At 41.3% G+C, this 18,522-nt stretch overlaps 1 protein-coding gene across 1 annotated transcript in view; it reads left to right on the top strand.

The window, feature by feature from the left end:
- The window catches only part of TBXAS1 (thromboxane A synthase 1), a gene marked incomplete at its 5' end in the record, with an annotated part of 237,949 nt that overhangs the window by 123,841 nt on the left and 95,586 nt on the right, over positions 1-18,522 (top strand). The window contains one exon of the mRNA XM_084206237.1: positions 14,004-14,120. Coding sequence (XP_084062363.1) covers positions 14,004-14,120 — 117 coding nt within the window. The remainder of the gene's footprint in view (positions 1-14,003; positions 14,121-18,522) is intronic.

Here is an 18,522-nt window from a genome sequence, read left to right on the forward strand (position 1 = left end):
ATTCTGCAGGAATGCAACCTGCATGGGAAGGGGTGTTCAGAGACTGTGAACTCCTCAGCGCTGACTGCGTGCTACAGCTGCCAGTCTGGAGGATCACGAGTGAGCAATGAGTCGGCAGGTATTGTTCCACTCTCTAGCGAGGATTCTCCTTTATAGAGCAGCCACATGTCTTGGCACCATTTGTTGTGAATAATTGATAGCAAATAGCTGGCTGATCTGAGCCTTGGGAGGGGATGGTGCTGCTGTGGGTTCTGGGGGTGCCGTGGATGCACAGCTCCTGAGCACGACCAAGGAAAGGCGCAGGACACTGGCCACTGCTGTTGATGTACTGTCAGCATGTGATTCACCATGGCTGGAAGGGAAAAGGAAGAGGATGAGGGTGTAAAATTCGAGGTTTTACACTGCATGTCTCGCAGCTCTCCAGCGTAATGAGTGCTCCTTACTTTGAGCACACCTGGCCACTGCGCATTTTCATGTTCCTTCATCTGGTTCTGAAGGCTTGGTGGTGGCTCCAAGAGACTCCATTTAGCCTCACAGACACATATTCAGCAACATATATATAGTGGGATCAGGAAACAGCTGTCCTGCAGCAAAAGAAAGGCCTCGTCTATTATTGTTAATTATTTACTCCTGCCAACCTCTTCTCACTGGTGTTAAGCAACAGAAACAAAAATAATTACATTCTTTACTGACCTAATGTTCTATTCCTCTTCTTTCCCTTTCATGCTTGTTCCTGGAGTAAAGGGTTTGGGGAAATAAGTAGTAAAAACAAGAACTATCTTGCAGTCTTCTCTTCTGCTAGATTAATTCTAAGTTGAAGGTACACAAGATATTATTTTTTTCCCTTTTCAAGGCAATTGCAACTGACAGTTTCCCCATTTCCTTTTCCATTCTCAGTGTGTGCATTTAGATGAAGCTAAAACTGCACTCTTGCACTTTTTATGCAGCTTTCCTAAAATAATTCTGAATAATTTAACAGTGGCTCAGAAACATTCCAGTTTAACCAGTCATTGACCTTCAGTCAAGTTGAAATGTCATCAGGCCTCTATTGGTATTTCATCAGTTCCAAAGACGCTGTACTGCTGCAGAGGCAGTGGTGAGATCTATAATTAAAGTTGCCCAACGTCTCCCATTACAATGTTTTCCTTTCTGTAGATTATCATAGTTTAGTATTTTCCATTTAGGATTTTTCAGTCAAAATGGTCTTGCTATTTTGGAGACCATGCCTAGGGAAAAGTTAGGGTTATTTATCGATTGTGAGGAAAATAAACCCAGAGACTATTGCTTTGGCTTTGGCTTTGTTCCCTCTAGTGTTAAGGGCTGGATATAAAAACCACTTTGAAAATCTGACCAAACTGCTTAAGTTTATAAGCCCCTGAAGAATCTGAGTAAACACAGACTCAACAAAAAAATATTGGAGGAGACTGACTTACTGCTATCGCTCTCTGCTGACAGAACTCTACAAATGACAAAGAATTTCTACAAGTCATCATGTGAGCTTTATGTCTGAAGGGGGAGAATCTTGAGTTTGTGACTGATTAATTTCACATGAAAGGTTTTGGGGTTTTTATGTGCAATGTAAAAAACTTTCAGGATATTATTTCCTCTAGAAATCTTAAATGTGAGAAATCAAATAGAGATCCTGTGAGGGAAAAAATTGTATATGATAACATAACTAAAGAATTAGATCCATTTGGACCCATTTCTGCATATGCTTTAGGATATGAAGACTGCACTAAGCCTAAGATTTTCAAACCTCTTAATGCTTCTCTAGTATCCTCCTAATATAATTGTAATTGACTGCAGCAGGAGTTGATGGCATGCTATATTGTCAGCAGTAAGAATTCAAAAAACAAAACCTTTGCCCTAGTGATTTCTGAGATTTGATTAGGAAATGTGTGGAAGACAGAATTTTCATGTCATATCTGATTTTGAAGAGTTTAAAGCCGAAATAAAAAGTTGATTGAAATAATTTGTTTCAGTTACATCTTTTAATATAAAAAAAAAATAGCTTCAATTTGCAAGCTAAAATTATTTTGTTCCAAAAACATCTATAAAAAGGTAGTTTCTAGAACTTTTTTCCTTCTCTTGTTTCAGAAAGCCTAGAGAAAGAAATTGATTTTGCAATATCGACAGTTTCTTGCAAACCTCATGGCTTTATTTTTGTTTAATTTTTGATTTGAATTTTTAAAAGGAATGTACCCTCCCTAGCTGGTGTTTCACTGTGTCACATTACATGTTCTTTAAATGCCCTGGCTGCTGGATGGCGCTTATTTGTTTTACCCTCCTTGTAGTCAACTGGGGCAGCTCTCATTTTTTGAGTTTTTTCAGCTCTTCCCTTTATGCTTATGGTAACATTTATCTTATATTGGCAGTGACAGTCACTTTTGGTTATAAAAACTTAGGTTTGTCCTTGGGTTAAGATTTATTCTAAGTAAAAAAATCAGCAGGGTTTTAGACATGTCTCAGAGAGTTGGTTTTTTTTTTTTTAGTTTCAACATCCCTTTTATTTTTCAGGCTGCTGGATGCTGGGGGTGTTCAGCATGAACCTCAAGTGTGAGAGAAGCAGCTGTACAGATGCAAAAGGAGTTCTTGTGATGTGGGAGTGTGTGCTGGGCTGGCCAACACTGATGGTTGGGAGCTGCAACTCCCACCCACCAATAAAGCTGGCCTTGGAAGCTCAGATTCTAATAGCTTGCAAGTAAAAATAACGTGCTGGGTGCATGCAGTCAAGTGTGATGTGTGTGCTGAGTATGAGCACAGCCTGGTGCCTGCTCCTCCCAGAGAGTGAAGCCTCTTTCCTTTTTCACACAGAAATCCCATCAGGCAGAACCTCCAGCCAGGCTGTTCATTGCTGTGTGCCTGGCTGCTGGGGGTTAATCCTCAGGGCAAGGTTGCAGGTGTCTCATTCTCCTGGCTGACACACATTCCTTCCCCAGGCACTTGATAAAAGAGAATCTAAATCCCAAATCTTGCTCTGCCCTCCTGTGTGTTTGCTGAGCTTCCAGCTTGTCTGTGCCCTGAATGCTGCTGCTGTATTTGGGGCACCGCGAGTGGGGAGAATCTGGGCTCTGATCCCCCCCTCTGGTTTCATAGCATGGCACTAAAACTGAAGCTAGAGCAGTGGAACAGCCCCCCTGAATGCTGCATCACCTTTCTGTTTGTCCAGAAAGAGATCTGTGAGCTCTGTGGTATGGAGTCCAATATATGGAGTTTTTTGTGGTTTTTTAACACTTTATCTTATCCTAGAACTCTTAAGGTAACAAAATATGGTGACATGCTTTAGGTTTCATAATCCACACTGCTTCTTATTACAAGTCTAAATGTTTAGGAATACAAATATTTAGTATCAGCTACTGTTAATTTATTTGGATGAGGTACTTGCTGGTACTCAGAGGAGTGTTTCAGCTTCTCTCCTTGAAGAAATCAGTAAGAGTGATGTGAGCAACAGTCTGCTTACAGGTGGTTTGTGAATTAAAGCTGTTTTATAGAAATTGTGAGCTCTAGGGAACTCATGATAAGTCCTGTAATGCTATCTGTGCACAATAGGACTTTATTATTGTTGAAATTATCTTATGACAGACATTTAATTCTGGATATGCTCAAATTAATTTGTAAGAGGCAAATGCACAAACATTATTTCATATAAACATGTCAAAACATGTTTTCATAAATTAGGATTTTTTTATTTATTTGATTGAAACTAGGCAATAACCACAAATATGAAATCTTGGAAGATAAAATGTTGAAAGTGTGCTTTGGAACTCCTGAGAAAGTTTTATAGCCTAGCTCTTCTTGAGGGACAAATAAACGAGGAACGAAAGCAGCTACTGCTATCAGGAAAATACATTAATGTTTTGACAGATAGATGTGGAAATCTTACTATATGAAATTTGGATTTTTTTTTCCCCTGATGTGTAAATATTCACTTAATGTAATTAGAAAGAATTGTGAAGTAGAAGGCAGGGAATTCAAGTTCTTCAGCTGAGCAGGTACTGCAAATGTGATTTGTTGACAGCTTGTCATTCTGCCATTACAGCTGACATGGAGTTTTCTCTCTGAATGACTTTTGAAAGGAAAAATAACATAAAAATTCAAGTATTTAGCCAGGGAGTGTTCTGACTTGGACTAGCAGCATGTGCTTGGAGAAGGAGCAGAAGAGCAGACCAAGTGCTGAGCAGTATTTCCTGTAGAATGTCCCCCTAATATCTGACTGCCCATGGCTGACTTCCTAAGCTGAAGGCTGTATTCGTGTTTTTCATTTTTAATAGCCCTTTTTTTCCAGTAGTTTGATTTAAATATCATCTTGAACCCATTTTTTGTTTTTTAAACCATTAGGAGGCCTCACAAGAAAACTTTTATTGGCTTCATTTGAAATTGTTTTGAAATTTTCTTCTTGGCATTGGGGGGGAAAAGGTGAAATGCTTTTTCCTTGGATTGTTTTGCACATATTGGAGATCATCAGTTTGCCATATTAATCCCAAATTTTCTGTTTCAAATTAGATAAATGACAGTTTGAAGTATATTTTTGTATCAGGATGTTGTCACATGGGAAATGGGGCATTAGGCAACAAGTTTTAGGAGCTACATAGCAAGTTGGAAGACTGATAGAAACCCTTAGAAATGTCTTTCACCTTTAGGTCATAGTTAACTACTTAGCCACTTCTTTGTTTTCAGTGTTTCTTGGTGCTTTGAGATTTTAAGCCACACAGGCCTATATAAAATTTTATTTCTGTATTGCAACACCTCAGTGGAAGAGGTCAAACTAAAATTGTCAATAAAATATGAAGTACATGAAGTGACATTTCTTATATATACTTTTCTCCAAATAAAAGCATTGCATGCAAGTGATATTTTTAACTAAACCATTGGTAAGCCTCCCCTTCACCTGCCTCGCTTACCTCTGCTAGTGACCAGCAGGTCCTAAGCATTTGACCCCTATTTGAGGAGCTTAATTTGACAATACAGATTTAAACTCTTGCTCAGCCATAGCTAATATTCTGAGGTGCCTCAAATCCCTTGGAGCTGCTGATTTCAGCAGCTGAAATCACCAAACAGAAGCTTAGCAGTTTTGAACCTTGTCCAAGGTAGGAGATCTATGAATGTGATGTTTTGAGAGGAGATGGCCATCACGTGTGCCTTTGAAAAGGGCTGGTGGCTCAGGCACTGCAGAAAATGTAGCAGCAATAAACATGGTCCTTTGAATCACAAAGTGGTGGAGCCAGGCTGCACTAGTGCAGTCCCCCATGACAAATTGCCCCTGGAGAAAGGCTTTCACATATTTACCTCCTGGAAATCATTCCAAGGCAGTCCTCTCACCTCTCTGTGAAGTACCCCACCTAGAAACTTACAGGTGATTCTTTGGGACAATGCACTTACAGCCTTATTTGTTGAATCAATGCCAAATTCTATGTGGTCCATGGCATCCATGAAAGAGAAGTTAGTGAATCTCTGCAGCCTAAGAGGCCTCACACCATCCCTCCCTCCCCCTAACCTGTACTCCTGCTGTAATAATTCTTTCCTTTATTATTCTTATTTCCTTATTTTTCTTCCTATCCTTATCCACAGGAAGCAGTTGCAACTTTTTCCCCCTGCTGTGAGTTTTGTTCTGTCGTGATCATTTGAAAGCAGGTTACTACCATGACTTCTTTCACTCTGCAGTTGTGAGAAAGGGAGTAATCCCTGATCACAGCTGCAGTTACCTCTCTTCTGGAATATGTTTTGTTATTATGTCCATGAGAAGCAAGGTGGTGAGACCTGAAGGAAGTGTAGGACTCTCCCTACATTGCTGTCATGGCAGCTTGGATAAGTCTGTGCTCATTTTGGTGAGTGTTTTCTGAGGTATCTAGCTGCATACCCAAGGCATTTGAGTCAGCAGGCAAGAGGACAGGCAGTGGGATGGTGAGTGGTACTTGCAACCTCTCTTGGTGTTCTCCAGAAGCTTTAAGGTTACTGCAGGTATGTCCCTGGATGAGCAGAGCATGGAATACTAAATAAATAAAAGACCTAGGCAACATTCTTATGGACATTGCCTGTCATTCCTGCATATGCCAATGACTGAAAGCATGGCAATATATGTCTACCAAAAGTTATTGGGGACTGCCTTTTTCCAAAGACTCTTTACATACTGTAAAAGGAACTTTCAGGTCCTCAACCTTTCCTTGAGGAGAAGTGTGTATAAACAGAGAGGCTTTTAATAGTCTTGTAACTTTATCCAATATTTAAAAGTCCAGTTATGTCAGCTGGAAAGTGGATTTAAACGTGCTTAAAAACTGCTTCTCAGCAGAAACTGTCTACAGAGTATGGGTTCTCTAGTACAACCTGAATTTGTTTATAATACCAAAATTCTTAATTAATTAAGAGCCAGTACTTTTTTCTTTGCTTTGATTGTTTTGATCCCAAATGTGCAAACAGACCACCATATCCAAACTCATGAATGCATGGGCTTAATTTTGGTGTTGCTTACACCACCAAATGGAACGTGTGACTTGCATCAGTTTGGGTCAGGCTGCAGGAGGCCATATGTGTTTGTTTTAGCAGTTATGGATGGTTATATTTACCTCATTGCAATGACTCGCTTTGGTTTCTATTGACAAAACCATGACTTAAGAGAATGTTTGCAGAGACAAGAACAGATGTTTCCAGGCTGCTTGCCACAGAGGGGAAAAATAGCCAGTATTTGCTTGTAAGCTGGGGTTGGCTGTGCCATTTTTCCAATGAGTAATTAGGTATAGTAGTTATTAGTTGCTGAAGATCCTGACTTGATAACAAAAGAACCTGCTTGGAGATGCCTTTTTACATGTATAGTCTGATCTACAGAGTAGGATGAAAGACAATTGCTGTAATCACTGAAACCAATTCTACCCTGTCACACTCTTTTGAAGAACCTTAATGACCAAGAAGAACCTAAAAGCTTAATGAAATAGATAATCCCTGGACATTTTCTCCTCTTCTCTGCAGGCATGTTGATTTCAAATTAAGCTGAAAACTTTTACTAGACACTTTTATGAAATTGCAAAGCAAAATTAGTGTTTTGGAGTAAGTTTGGTGATTTTTTTTCCCCCCTCTGAAGCTGTAAGATCACCTTCTGAATCACACATACTAAAATCAAACTTGTTTTAGACTGATAAAGAAGAGGGGCTGAAAGTGTAATAGACTATTAGCAGAGCTGGTGATCTGGGAGGGTTTTGAGCAATGTGTTTGTGAAGCAGTGTCCGTGCCCATAATTTTAATGGGCAAGGAAAGATTGATTTCAGCTGCCTGGGAGCAGCAGTGTGGGATGTTGGCATCTGAGGATTTGGAAAGAGAGTTTTGGAAAGGCAAAGGAAGAGTGAGCCTGCTTTGGGAGAGACAACTCCTGTGTGTAACAATTCCCTCGGATTTAACATGGATGGGAGGCCCCTCACAGTCACAACAGAGGGGTGAGAGAGGTCCAGTGGTCTCCCACACTGGCACACAGCCCTCAGTGGGCAATGCCAGCCCTTTGCCCTCTGCAAAGGCTTGGATCTTGGGCTGAGGAGTTGGTCTTGCTCCACTATGAGATTATGATTTGCAAAGAGAAAAGTTTTGCATGCTTTGAAGAGACGTGGCTGTGACATCTGTGTATGCAAGGGCCTTTCAGATAGAAACAGCAATGGGCTACAGAGTGTATGACATAAACGAGCTCTGTTTTGGGTTTTGAAGACATGCAATGCAGTACTTCCCTGGCTCAGTCAAAAGACACTACACAATATGTCATTGAATGTCATGAATAAAGGGAGAGCTGAGCATGACTTCAAACACCAAGGAAGTTGGAAGGAATATACTGTATCAGTTTACCAGCAGGGAATTTTTAAAGCTAATATATGGAGGCATCTCCTGCCTTCCCACTTTCATGATCTACTTACTGCAAGCTTGGTAAGATGTGTTCCTGAAGATATCTCAGGGATTTTTTTTTCTGTAGCTTTTTTTAAGAGCAAGTGTTATGTTGATCTGTTAAGTGTCACGCCACTGCCACTGACTGGATGAAATACCATATGGGCAGTTCATGGGTTTGCTGGTTCCACCTGCTGGCTGAACTGGTGGTGATGACCTGTCAGTCAAGGGGAGTTGAATGAGTAATCTTAAGAGGTTTTATTATAATTCCTGTCTGAGGTATGGGGATAGTGTCTTGTCTTCAAGCTATGAACTTTCTATCTCATTTTTTATTAGCTTTCATTTCATTAAATTCAGTTAAAAAATGCAATTTCTTAAACAGGATGGTAATGCCTAACCACAAGGGCCTTTTTAGCAAGAAAAGGACATCAAACCTTTTTGAAAATAAGGAGATGAACAAGTTAACCCAGTGATGTGCAAGCACTGCTGCCTGCTCATTCATCACTTCTGGAACTTGCCTTGGGGAGGAAGCCATCCCCCACTAGAGCTAATACAGGTAACTGCCTGGCATTCATGATGCTGGGAGAAGGATGACTCCCCCCCACACCCACTGGGAATTTACCCCGAAAATTTCCCTAAAACTAGAAAAGGGGAGAAACCCAGAGTTAGATTTAACTCTGGACACTGCAGTCCCCATGGGCACTGAAGAAAGGCTGAAGGAGAGAGGAGCAAATGGCTCTCATTGGTGTGGGCTGTAGGGTTGAGATTGGGGCTAAAATTCAGGGGAATGTGGGTATGGGATTCCAGTTAAGGCTAGATCCCACAACAGCTGCAGGACTAGAAGAAAGCTTACATGCAGGCAAATACTGTTTGCTAGGGATGACTAATGCCAGAATTAGTGTTGGAGTTACTGTTTGGATTTGGGATTTTGGGTGCTCTAGAGCTTACTTCCTTGTTTGAATCTGAGCAGACTGAGTGCTGACGTTTGACTGCTGTAGAAGGAAATTGGTTTTGATTGGTTTTGTTAGGTGTGGGCAATAATTAAGTCTAAGATAAAAAAGTGTCTGAGATATTGTTTTTTATAGAATTTAGTTTCTCACTGTGTTTTCAAAGCACATGGAGAAGATTAGCAGCTGGTTCTGTGGAGGTGAGTGGTTTTTAAAGGTCTTTAAAGGTACCCTTTAGCTTCTTTGAAGATTCATCTCTTCAGGATACTTAAAGAGTGCATGGCTGCATTAACTGCCTTCTGCTGGGAAAACTTTATCCCTCATTTTTCTGCCAAAGAAATAAGAAGAGGTGTCTAAGGGAACATTATGGTGCTGTTCCCCTTCTTTCTGCTCTGAGCAGTCGTTGCTGTCTGCCAGAGGTTCAGTCTAGCCTGCTAGTGACAAACTTGGGAAAGGAACAAATATTGTACGAATCACAGAAGGCTACAGTTTTACGCCAAGATAAAAGAGGGACAGGTCCTACAGGTATCCATTTGACATGCTTCTTAGCACAGTTTTGTTGTGCATTGATTAGTTGCTCCCAGGCACGGTCTGGGCACAGTTCAGGAGAAGACCATGCACCACGACCAGAAGCAGTTTGGATATTTCCACTGCTTTTGGGAAAGGGATTTAACTTTGGGGACAGGGGGTGTTCTGTTCCACTTGGCCTTAGAGCCAAAGATTCACTTGCCTGAATTATTTAGTAACACAGAGGAAGCCAAACTGACTCATGACAAACAAGCCAAAAGCTGGGTCTGAGGGGTCATCCTGAGGAACGCCTTATGAGGGGGAGGGAAATCTTGCATCAGTTGTAGACATGCCCCTTGTCTGCAAATATTACTTTTTCTCTTTTAAGAGCAGTGGTGTTTTAAAGGATTTGTTTGCAAGCAAATCAATCCAGTTTTCCTTGTTGTGGTTGATGGCATGTCTGTGATTGTGGGAACTCAGCAGCACTTGCAGGTACACTGCAAGAGATTACCATGCTGCCAGTAGTTTTCACGGAGCATTGCTGTACCAGAAATGGTTGATTACACAGGAGAAAGAAGTACAGAGCAGTTGTTCAGTATTTAGATAGTGCTAGATGGAACATAATCCTGATTGCCTTTGACTTAAAAACAACCTCCTTTGCTGGCCAAAAACCAAAATACCACCCTGAAAATATTACAGCTGCCTCCTATGGTAATTTTTTGGGTGACTTTTTTAAGCTCAAGATTTTTTAGATACATCTCGTATTTTGTCCATTTGGGAAGAGATGACACTTCATCTTTCACTGAGATACTTCAGACTCATTCTCATACCAAATCCATTTTCATTCCTGCTATATGAACCTGTAACACAGGTTATGCAATTAGATCAACTGTTTGCAGAAACAATAAAGAAAACCTGATAAATGAAATCTGCTACACACTGTCAGTCATGCTGATAGTATTCCAATAAACACAAACATATTTTTGTGTGCCCAGTTTTAAAGATACAGAGTAAAATAATTTATGGCCAAAGCTGGTTTTCCTTCCTTGCAGCATTTATATGTATATAATATTGTGCACACCAAAATTATGTTAAGGGAGCATTGCTGTCATAAAGCAGAGTGCTAAAAAGGCAATGCTATAGTTAGTGTTGTAGTTATAATATTATAGTTAACAGGCTTTTTGTTCAGTAACTGAGTCCCTCTGTGAATGTGCTGTATACAGTCTTTATGCAATTAGGAGCACTTTTTAGGGTGTATGTTTGGTTTTAGGAAGGGAATTTGCTTTCAAGACAAATGCAGTGAGATTTATATCACATCTGTTATTATCTAAGTGGAGCTTTGTCTTGCAAAGGAGATTTGTCTTATAGAGTGCACAGTTTGGGCAGCCTTCAATTTAGGACTGGATGCAAAATACTTTTCCAAGTGTTGCCCTGTAATTTATTTCTGTTTTTTTTTCTTTTTTTTTTTTTTTTTTCTGTATGCTATTTAAACCTTGCTTGGAAGACAAAATTGGTAATTTCCTTGTGGGAATTGTTATTCAGCTCTTTCATTGTAGTTTCTGAGTGCCTCAGAAATGGTAATGTATTGTTAGCATTTCTGAGGAGGTGATGTGATACATCCACTTTACAAAGCAGAAGTGAAGGCTGGTGGTTGAAACACAGGTCTGAGAGTGTTTGCTAATTTGGGGGCTGCACTCAATGACCTGATTTCTTGGACTAATGCATTCACAGGATCAAGGCACTTTCCCTGTTGTTGATTTCAGTGAGCACTCAGGAGCACTGCAAGCTGGGTCTCAGGGTTTGAAATGAAGACTGAAGATATAAGGAACACTCGTTTAGTGTCCAGCTGACTCAAGATTAAGTGGAAATGGCTGCCCTAGCAGCACAGAAGAGCTGTGGAGCAGAGGGTAGCATACAGGACTTTCTGACAGGATGATGCTCATTTCCAATTGTCTAGAGGCTCTTTCTTCTTATTCTGCTGTGCCTTTGAATATCTGTAACAAATGATGGAGTGCTCCACTGAGTGATGTGCTTTCTAGCTGCCCTTGTGATCCTCAGGAAAGATACCTACTGACAAGTTAGAAAACAGATTATTTATTTAAAGAAGCTATTCAGAGAAAACAGTCCAAGATGTTTCAGCTCTGACAGTCTGTCCAAGTTTTTCCTTGTTATTGTACAAAATAAAATAGTCTATACGTACATTTTGAAAGTGCCCTTATTTTGTTTTACAGTAGTCATCTGATGACAGTAGCTAAGTCAATATCTTCCTTTAGCATCATATGTACTTTTCTACTTGAAAGCTGCTCATCTTTGCTCAAAACTGGTTTGTAGTGTTGTCCCAGTGACATTAGTTTACTGTACTGGATGGTGTTGCTGAGAATGTAAAACTATCCCATTAGCCTGTTTGCAATATAAAATAGGCTTCTGCTTTTTACAAGCTTATGCAGTGTTGTAAGAATTTGGCAAGTGTAGAGGAAAAAGGTGTTAAGGAGAGCTGGCAGCTCCTTAAAGAAACAATATTAAGTGCAAACTCTTCCAATAAGGAGGAAAGCAAAGGAAGTGCAGTGAAAGACCAGTGTAGCTAAACTGCCAGTTCTTCATGGCTCCTGAAGAGAAGTTGTTTTTTTACAGAGTGGAAAGTAGGTCAGATTTCCAAGAAAAAGGATAAAAAAATAGCATGTAATGGCAATAAAATCAGACACAGTGAGGGTCAAAATTATATTAAAGTATCCAGGTGTGTAACAGGTTGCAAGAATTCATTTTTCATGTACTGCAGTAATGAAAGAAAGACTGAAAGGAAAGGTCGAAGGACAAAAGTGATCAACAGATGGCATTGGGATGGCCAAAATAATAGGTTTCTTTTGGTAACTCCCAGTAAAATGGATACTGTTTCTACTGATAACATGGGGAACTGTACTGCTGCTGCAATATCCAGAAGATCTCACATGCACAAATGAATGTCTCTGTACCTCCTGGTAACCAAAGAAGTGGAGACCTTCTGCCCACACCCACCGGTCTTAGGGTGGTTTTTCTGGAGGACATTGCTGTACAGTGCCTGAAATGTATTTTGGAACAGTCCATCTTGGAAGGGAAGGGAGGAGCACAGGGTGCCTTCTTTGCAAGAATTGTTCTGTAATTTTGTTAATGATTTAGATGTTGCCACTGAGCATGCTAACAATTTATGCAGAAAGCTGGTAAGGATGAAAGAGGCTATGAAAGAAAGGGCTAAAATTCGAGGTGGTGTTATTCAGTTGCACAAATAATCTTAAAGGGAATGGTCATGGTTCAAAGGGACATGTTCTACATATGACTCTGGGGAGCAACCAGCTTCAAGGAGAAAGGCTGGGAAATAACTTCCTAGGGAGTGATTGTTCAGAAATAAGGGTGAAAGCTGCAGGGAGTACAAACCAGTTCATGAGTATAGTGTTATGCTGTGGTATTAATATTCCAGGGTGAATAGAGATCAATATAGCTTGCAGAATGTCTGGGGTGGGGGAGGAGGAATAAAATCCTTTCTTGCATGGAGTACCATGTTGGGTCACAGGGGCTGTACCTTCAGAAAGAAGTAAATCAGCAAGGCTATCAGAGGAACCATATCAACTGAGCAAACAGTCCTAGATATCATGACTGATAAGTATGTATTGAGTGAAATGATGTTAGTGGGGTAGATGGATGCAATGTGTTTAGTAGTTGTTAGAGCCTTCTGTATCTATGGGCTGCTGCAATGATAGGGAGAATAACATGACTTCTGTGCCTGGACAGCACAAAGACAAAAGTTCCAGCAAAAGAGAGACCACAGTAAAAGTAGGGCAGCACTGGAACAGTTTGAGTGTGGAGGTTATTGATTCTCTGTTAATGGAGGTCTTCAGGAACAATTAGGAAACATCTTCTGACATAGTATAAGATGTAATATTTTGTGCTGTGCTGTGGGGCTCAACATCTTCTGATTCTTCTTCCAGTCAGAAGTGTGTTGTTTTATGATGTGCTTTCTCTTTTGTCTTTTATATCCTTTTGCTCCTTGATGAATATCACTGTTTTCTGGACAAGAATTTCTTGATGGCAGGGAAGATTTAGTAAGATCACAGTAGTCATTTTGGTACAGAACTTCATGGAGCAGTGCTTTAAGCTACTATATTTGACCAACTGCTGCAGCTGTAAGAGTCACAGACCACAACTTCTAAGTGAGGGTGTTCCTTATAAACAGAGTAAGGACGGGGACTTGCTTTCTAATCAACATATTTTCTGAAGAGTTTTAAAATGCATGTAACAGTCTGACATACCAGCTGTCACCAGAAATTGTGTCCCCCACCAACACCAGCATGCGGTGTGTTGGCACTCATCTCACACGGAGAGGGGGTGTTGACAAGTCATCTTCCCAGTCACCTTAGAAAAATAGGGAAGAAGCCAGGGTTCAGTGAAGGTGATCTCAGGAGAACACCAGGGGCATCAGAACCAGAGCAGTCTGAGAAAGGAGCTGGTGCAGGACTTTTAAAGCCCAAGAGAAAATGAGTACAGCAAAAGAGAAATTTTCTCTAGCCTCATCCATGTTTAGCTTGGTGTTTGGGACTGATTTGAACCTCTCTTCGTGGGACAGCAGTGCAATGCCATTCCTGAGTAATCTTCCCAAGTTCCAGAGTCTTGAGTAGCTGTAGTTGCATTTGTGTTAAAATGGAATTATGTTTTCTTTCAACTTAGAAGCCGAAGTTGATATCCAAGCCAATGCTTGATAGCATCCTTTGTCTTCGTGATGACAGATGGAAGTTTGTGCGGAGCCTCCTGACCCCAGCCTTCAGCGATGCCAAGCTGAAAGAGGTAAGGTGTAGACATTGCTGCTTTCATAATTTAGAAGACTTGTGCAGGCATCTGCTTTATGTAGGTCCATATTAAGGATAGGTAAAACCTGCTACTTTGTGCCACTTTATTTAGACCTGAAGAGCACATGCAGCAGAGCTTCCATATGGCATGGCTCAGATCATAGACTGGTGAAAATCCAAATAGCTCATCTGAGGATATGATTCTCTGTCTTCCTCTGTTTAAGTCAGTTTGTCCATGAAAGTGTAGCATACTCAAGAAAGACCCTGACCGCTTCCTCTCCTCTGCCCTTTTAGGAGTAAGCTTAAGTCCAGGAAAGGTTATTGCTCCCAGTTGGAACATAGCTTTTCTTGATGTGCAGAGTCAGCAACTCTCATGTTAACACAGGAACTGCTGTCAGTCTATTTTCATTCCTCCATCTCCTTCCTTTTCCCTCCTCCTTTTATTCTTTAATCCTTTCATATAATAAAATAAGTCACTGGAACAGAATGTCATTGCCAGATAAATACCTCTGACTGAAAATAAGCGTCTCTGTGCTGACCTGCTGCTAATTTCCTACAAATGTAGCAGCATTTGCTCAGCCATGGGAACCCATCACCCAGTAACAATGTCCTGTTCCAGTGATACGATATCTCTTAATTAAATGTATATAAATGATTGACTGGCTAAAGTCTTCTTTCAAGGAGAACTACAAAAAACAGCCCCACGACAACAAAAAAAAATCACCTCTTCCTTTTTATGTTTTATTCTGAAAGGGAATCATGCCTCACTCCGGTGCCCAGTCCTGGGTTGTAAAATTTTCCACTGGGCAGACGCTTGTGTTGTTTTGACATGCCGCTGTCGAAATCCACAGTAACATCTAAATGTGTCTGGCTCTCCCAGCTCTATAGACAGCGGTCGCCTAGCAACGCCGGCTGTCACCTCCTTATTATGGTAAATTCTAATTGGCCGCCAGCCTGGCGGAGATGCTGATTAATCACGACTGACAATGCCATTGGTTATGCGCCCTGACATTTGCTCTGTCACCAACTCCATCACGAAATTTCAGCAAGGCAAGGGTGTTTAAATATGCAAGCGATTAGTTGCACATGGCGTGGTGGGGAGAGGAGAGTTTTGCATTTTGCTGGCGGAAATTAATCTGCCCTGCTGCAGGTCATCGGCTCTTTGCTCGTGGACTAACAAAAGATAACGCTGCGCTCCCCTCAATTTGTGGAGAGCAACCTCTCCCAGCACCTGCCAGGCAGGCTTGGCTGAGGAGCACGGTGAGGGCAAGAGAGTGGAGCCTCAGGGATCCTGCTTTGGGGCCGGGCATGCACGGCTTTGCAGGGTCTGGCCAATCCAACTTGGCTGGGAGGAGAAGTCATGGCACTCCCTTTGCATGGCTTGTTGGTGGAGGTGGACTGCAGGAATAATGGTAGGAGGTAAAAGGGAGGCCTGGCCAGTGCCTGGTAGCTGTCTTGCATGCAAAGATTGAGATATTTATTTTTAGCCTGATAATCAGCTTTGCCCGTGCTGCCTCTTCCAAGCTCTGTGTGAAGGCGTGTGACTGTGCAGGGGCTTAGGGTGACCTGGAAATTGTCACTTTCTCCTCCCATTCAGCAGCAAGTGGGAAAATGAGGAGTGGGGCAGGTCTCTCTGAAAGGTTCAACTTTGCTTTTCTCCCCCCCGCCTTCACCAGAAGTCTCTCCACCCCTACACAGACAGACACTTGCAGTAAGCCCATGTGAGATTAGGAACCACTGTTGAGCGGATGTGCTACTCAGCCTTGCATTTAATTTTCTACCCAAATATGTTAGCAATACTGGGATTTGAAGTTAATGCAACTTAAGTCCTTGCCCATGTGCTTTTCCTGCTGTTGCCTAATTTAGAAGCCATACCAACACTTCACAAAGGAAATCAATGCTCATTAATTATGATCTCACTTTTTAACTCTCCCATATTTGGTACTCTCTCACAACCTCTACAGCAGCATGGAAACAAAAATACCATGTTCTAGTATTGGCCATACTACAGAGTATCCAGCATTATCTGCAAGACATCCTGTTTATAATAAACCCTTCCTCTCTGCTTTGAATTACAAACACAAATTTGGTACTAATTTATTGCATAAGAACCTAGATATGCTATTTTATACATATTTATAAATATTACTAGGACATTCCTTATTTCTCCTTCCAAGATATCAATTGCTTTGACAAAATCCCACACCAAAGTCATTCACTCTGGATGGCTGCCTTAACTTTGTTCCTCTATGCAGACTCCACAGTGATGCTGGAGAGACTGCAGACCTCATGAGTGTCTTTGGAGAGGGTTTCCCCTTGAGTGCTGCAGCCCGTGGTGCTACTCCAAACATAGGCTTGTCTGTCTGGATGCTCTAAAAGAATTGGGAGCTGTTAGCCTGTGACAGAGCAACAAATGTTAACAACTCCTTGTGTTCCCCACTGCAATCACTTCAGATGAAAGATGCACCAAGGGACACAGAGTTCAGAGACACAGGTTCCTGATATCTGTTTCAGAAACTCAACAAAGGACAGTTTCAGGGCTAGCACGAGTGAGAGGTGAGAAGCCACTTTGGCCTGGCTGCTGGAGGACAAGGCTCAAGACAGAGCTAGTGTGTGTGGCTAAGATTTAACCTGCAGTGCTCCACAGAGGCACCTGGGGCTGTGGGCAGAGGCGAGCTTTGCCCTTGTCACTTCAAAGAAGTGGTGCAATGTCACTGAGAAGTTCACTGAGCTTGAGGGATTTCCCCGTAGTATGGCAAATATCTCCAACAGCCAGCAAATGATGAAAAGATGATTCCAGAAATGTTGAGTTTTTCTAAGTTACAGGAAATGAACTGAAACTAGAGGTTATAGAGTTGTAGCCAGTATAGTGATTTCTGTGTGTCTGCAGAGAGTTGTTTTAGCAACATTTTTCAAGAGTTTCTGACATCTTCTCCAGGTTTCTCTTTTCTCAATTTATCTTTAAAAGCTGTGCATCATTTCACTGTTGCTTTTATGGATTTCTGTCTTGAGTGTTCTCCCTTTTAAATTCTCTTTTTCTAACAAACATGTAATGATTACTAGAGGAGTCCACTCCAGCTGGAGGAAGGTTTGGCTGGATAGCATTGAACGCAAATACTACGGTGGTAGTGAATAAAGCAATAGACTTACAAGCTAAATCCTGCAGTAAGTTTGGGGAGCATCCCATGTGAGATGCCTCTGGAGTTGGTAGCAGATCTAATAATAAGCTCTTTCCAATAAGACCCCTGAACGAACCCCATAGTGCCATTGCTGTGGGAGCACCAAGAATGAGAAATGAGAGACAGGAGGCAGGAAACCCAAGAAATGTCACTTGCAGCTCTGCCCTTGACTGCCTGTGGGTGATCTGACAGAAGATACTTAAATTCTCTGCGCATGAAACAACTTTTATGTGTTAAGTGGGAGCAACACCAATCATTGAAAGTTGATCCAAGATCTAATTCATGAGGAATTGGTGAATTATAATACCTAGAGGCTCTAAGTAATAGAAACATTTCCCAGTGTTCCTGTCATGCTCTCCTCAGCTGTTATGTATTGAAACAAGCTGACATGTTAGTGATCTTGCTGTACCAACCTTGATTCCCTATTTAGTATTTCTTATTTTGTTCCTCTTCTTTTTGCTGTGGTGCCTATGATGATCTTGCAGTTCTAGACCCCTTGTCAGACTTGATAAATAGCTCTACTCTCTTTTACAGCCAACACCAGCAGAAAACCTATTGATTTTTATTTATTCTGATGGTGCTGCAGTAGTCTTGTCATCTTCTATCAGTATGCCAGGGATCCTTTCCTCCATTAACAAACCATTTAAACAAAACAGAACACAAAAATTAAAGGAGAGCACAGCTTAATGTAGCCTTGTTCTAAATAACCTGTGAAGTGGAGTTTGTGTTGAGGCATTTCTTTCAAACAGAGGGAGACATAAAGCAGAACTTGTCGTAACATGGCAGAACAGTGCAGAAAAATCCTTTAGTGTCACTCTCAGGCATGGAGATCTTTCATGTCCCACTAGGACATAAGATCTGACAGTCCAACCATTAAGGTTTCCTTGATTTGCTGTTAGTCTGTGCACGTTGGTCCAAGGCATTTTGGGAGTGTCTCTGGAAAATGCTGTTGTTGCTGGACAAAACAAGTATGCTCACATGAGGCAAAGCAAATCACTGATGTAAAAACTGGTACGTGAAATGTGCATAAACTTGAGCCACAGGCCAATATCTTGTTGAGTTGCTCATTTTGGTAAATTGTGCCCAGGAATAGCACAGCTGCACTCTCAAGTGATGGAAACAAATCCTCTCACAAAACATCTTTCTGACACTCTGCTCTTTTCCTGGTTTTATTCAGGGACTTGAAATCTTGAAGAGAAGCAATTCTTGGGTCAGGGATGT

Source organism: Fringilla coelebs (genome assembly GCF_963513975.1).
Source record: "Fringilla coelebs genome assembly, chromosome: 5".
NCBI lineage: Eukaryota > Metazoa > Chordata > Aves > Passeriformes > Fringillidae > Fringilla > Fringilla coelebs.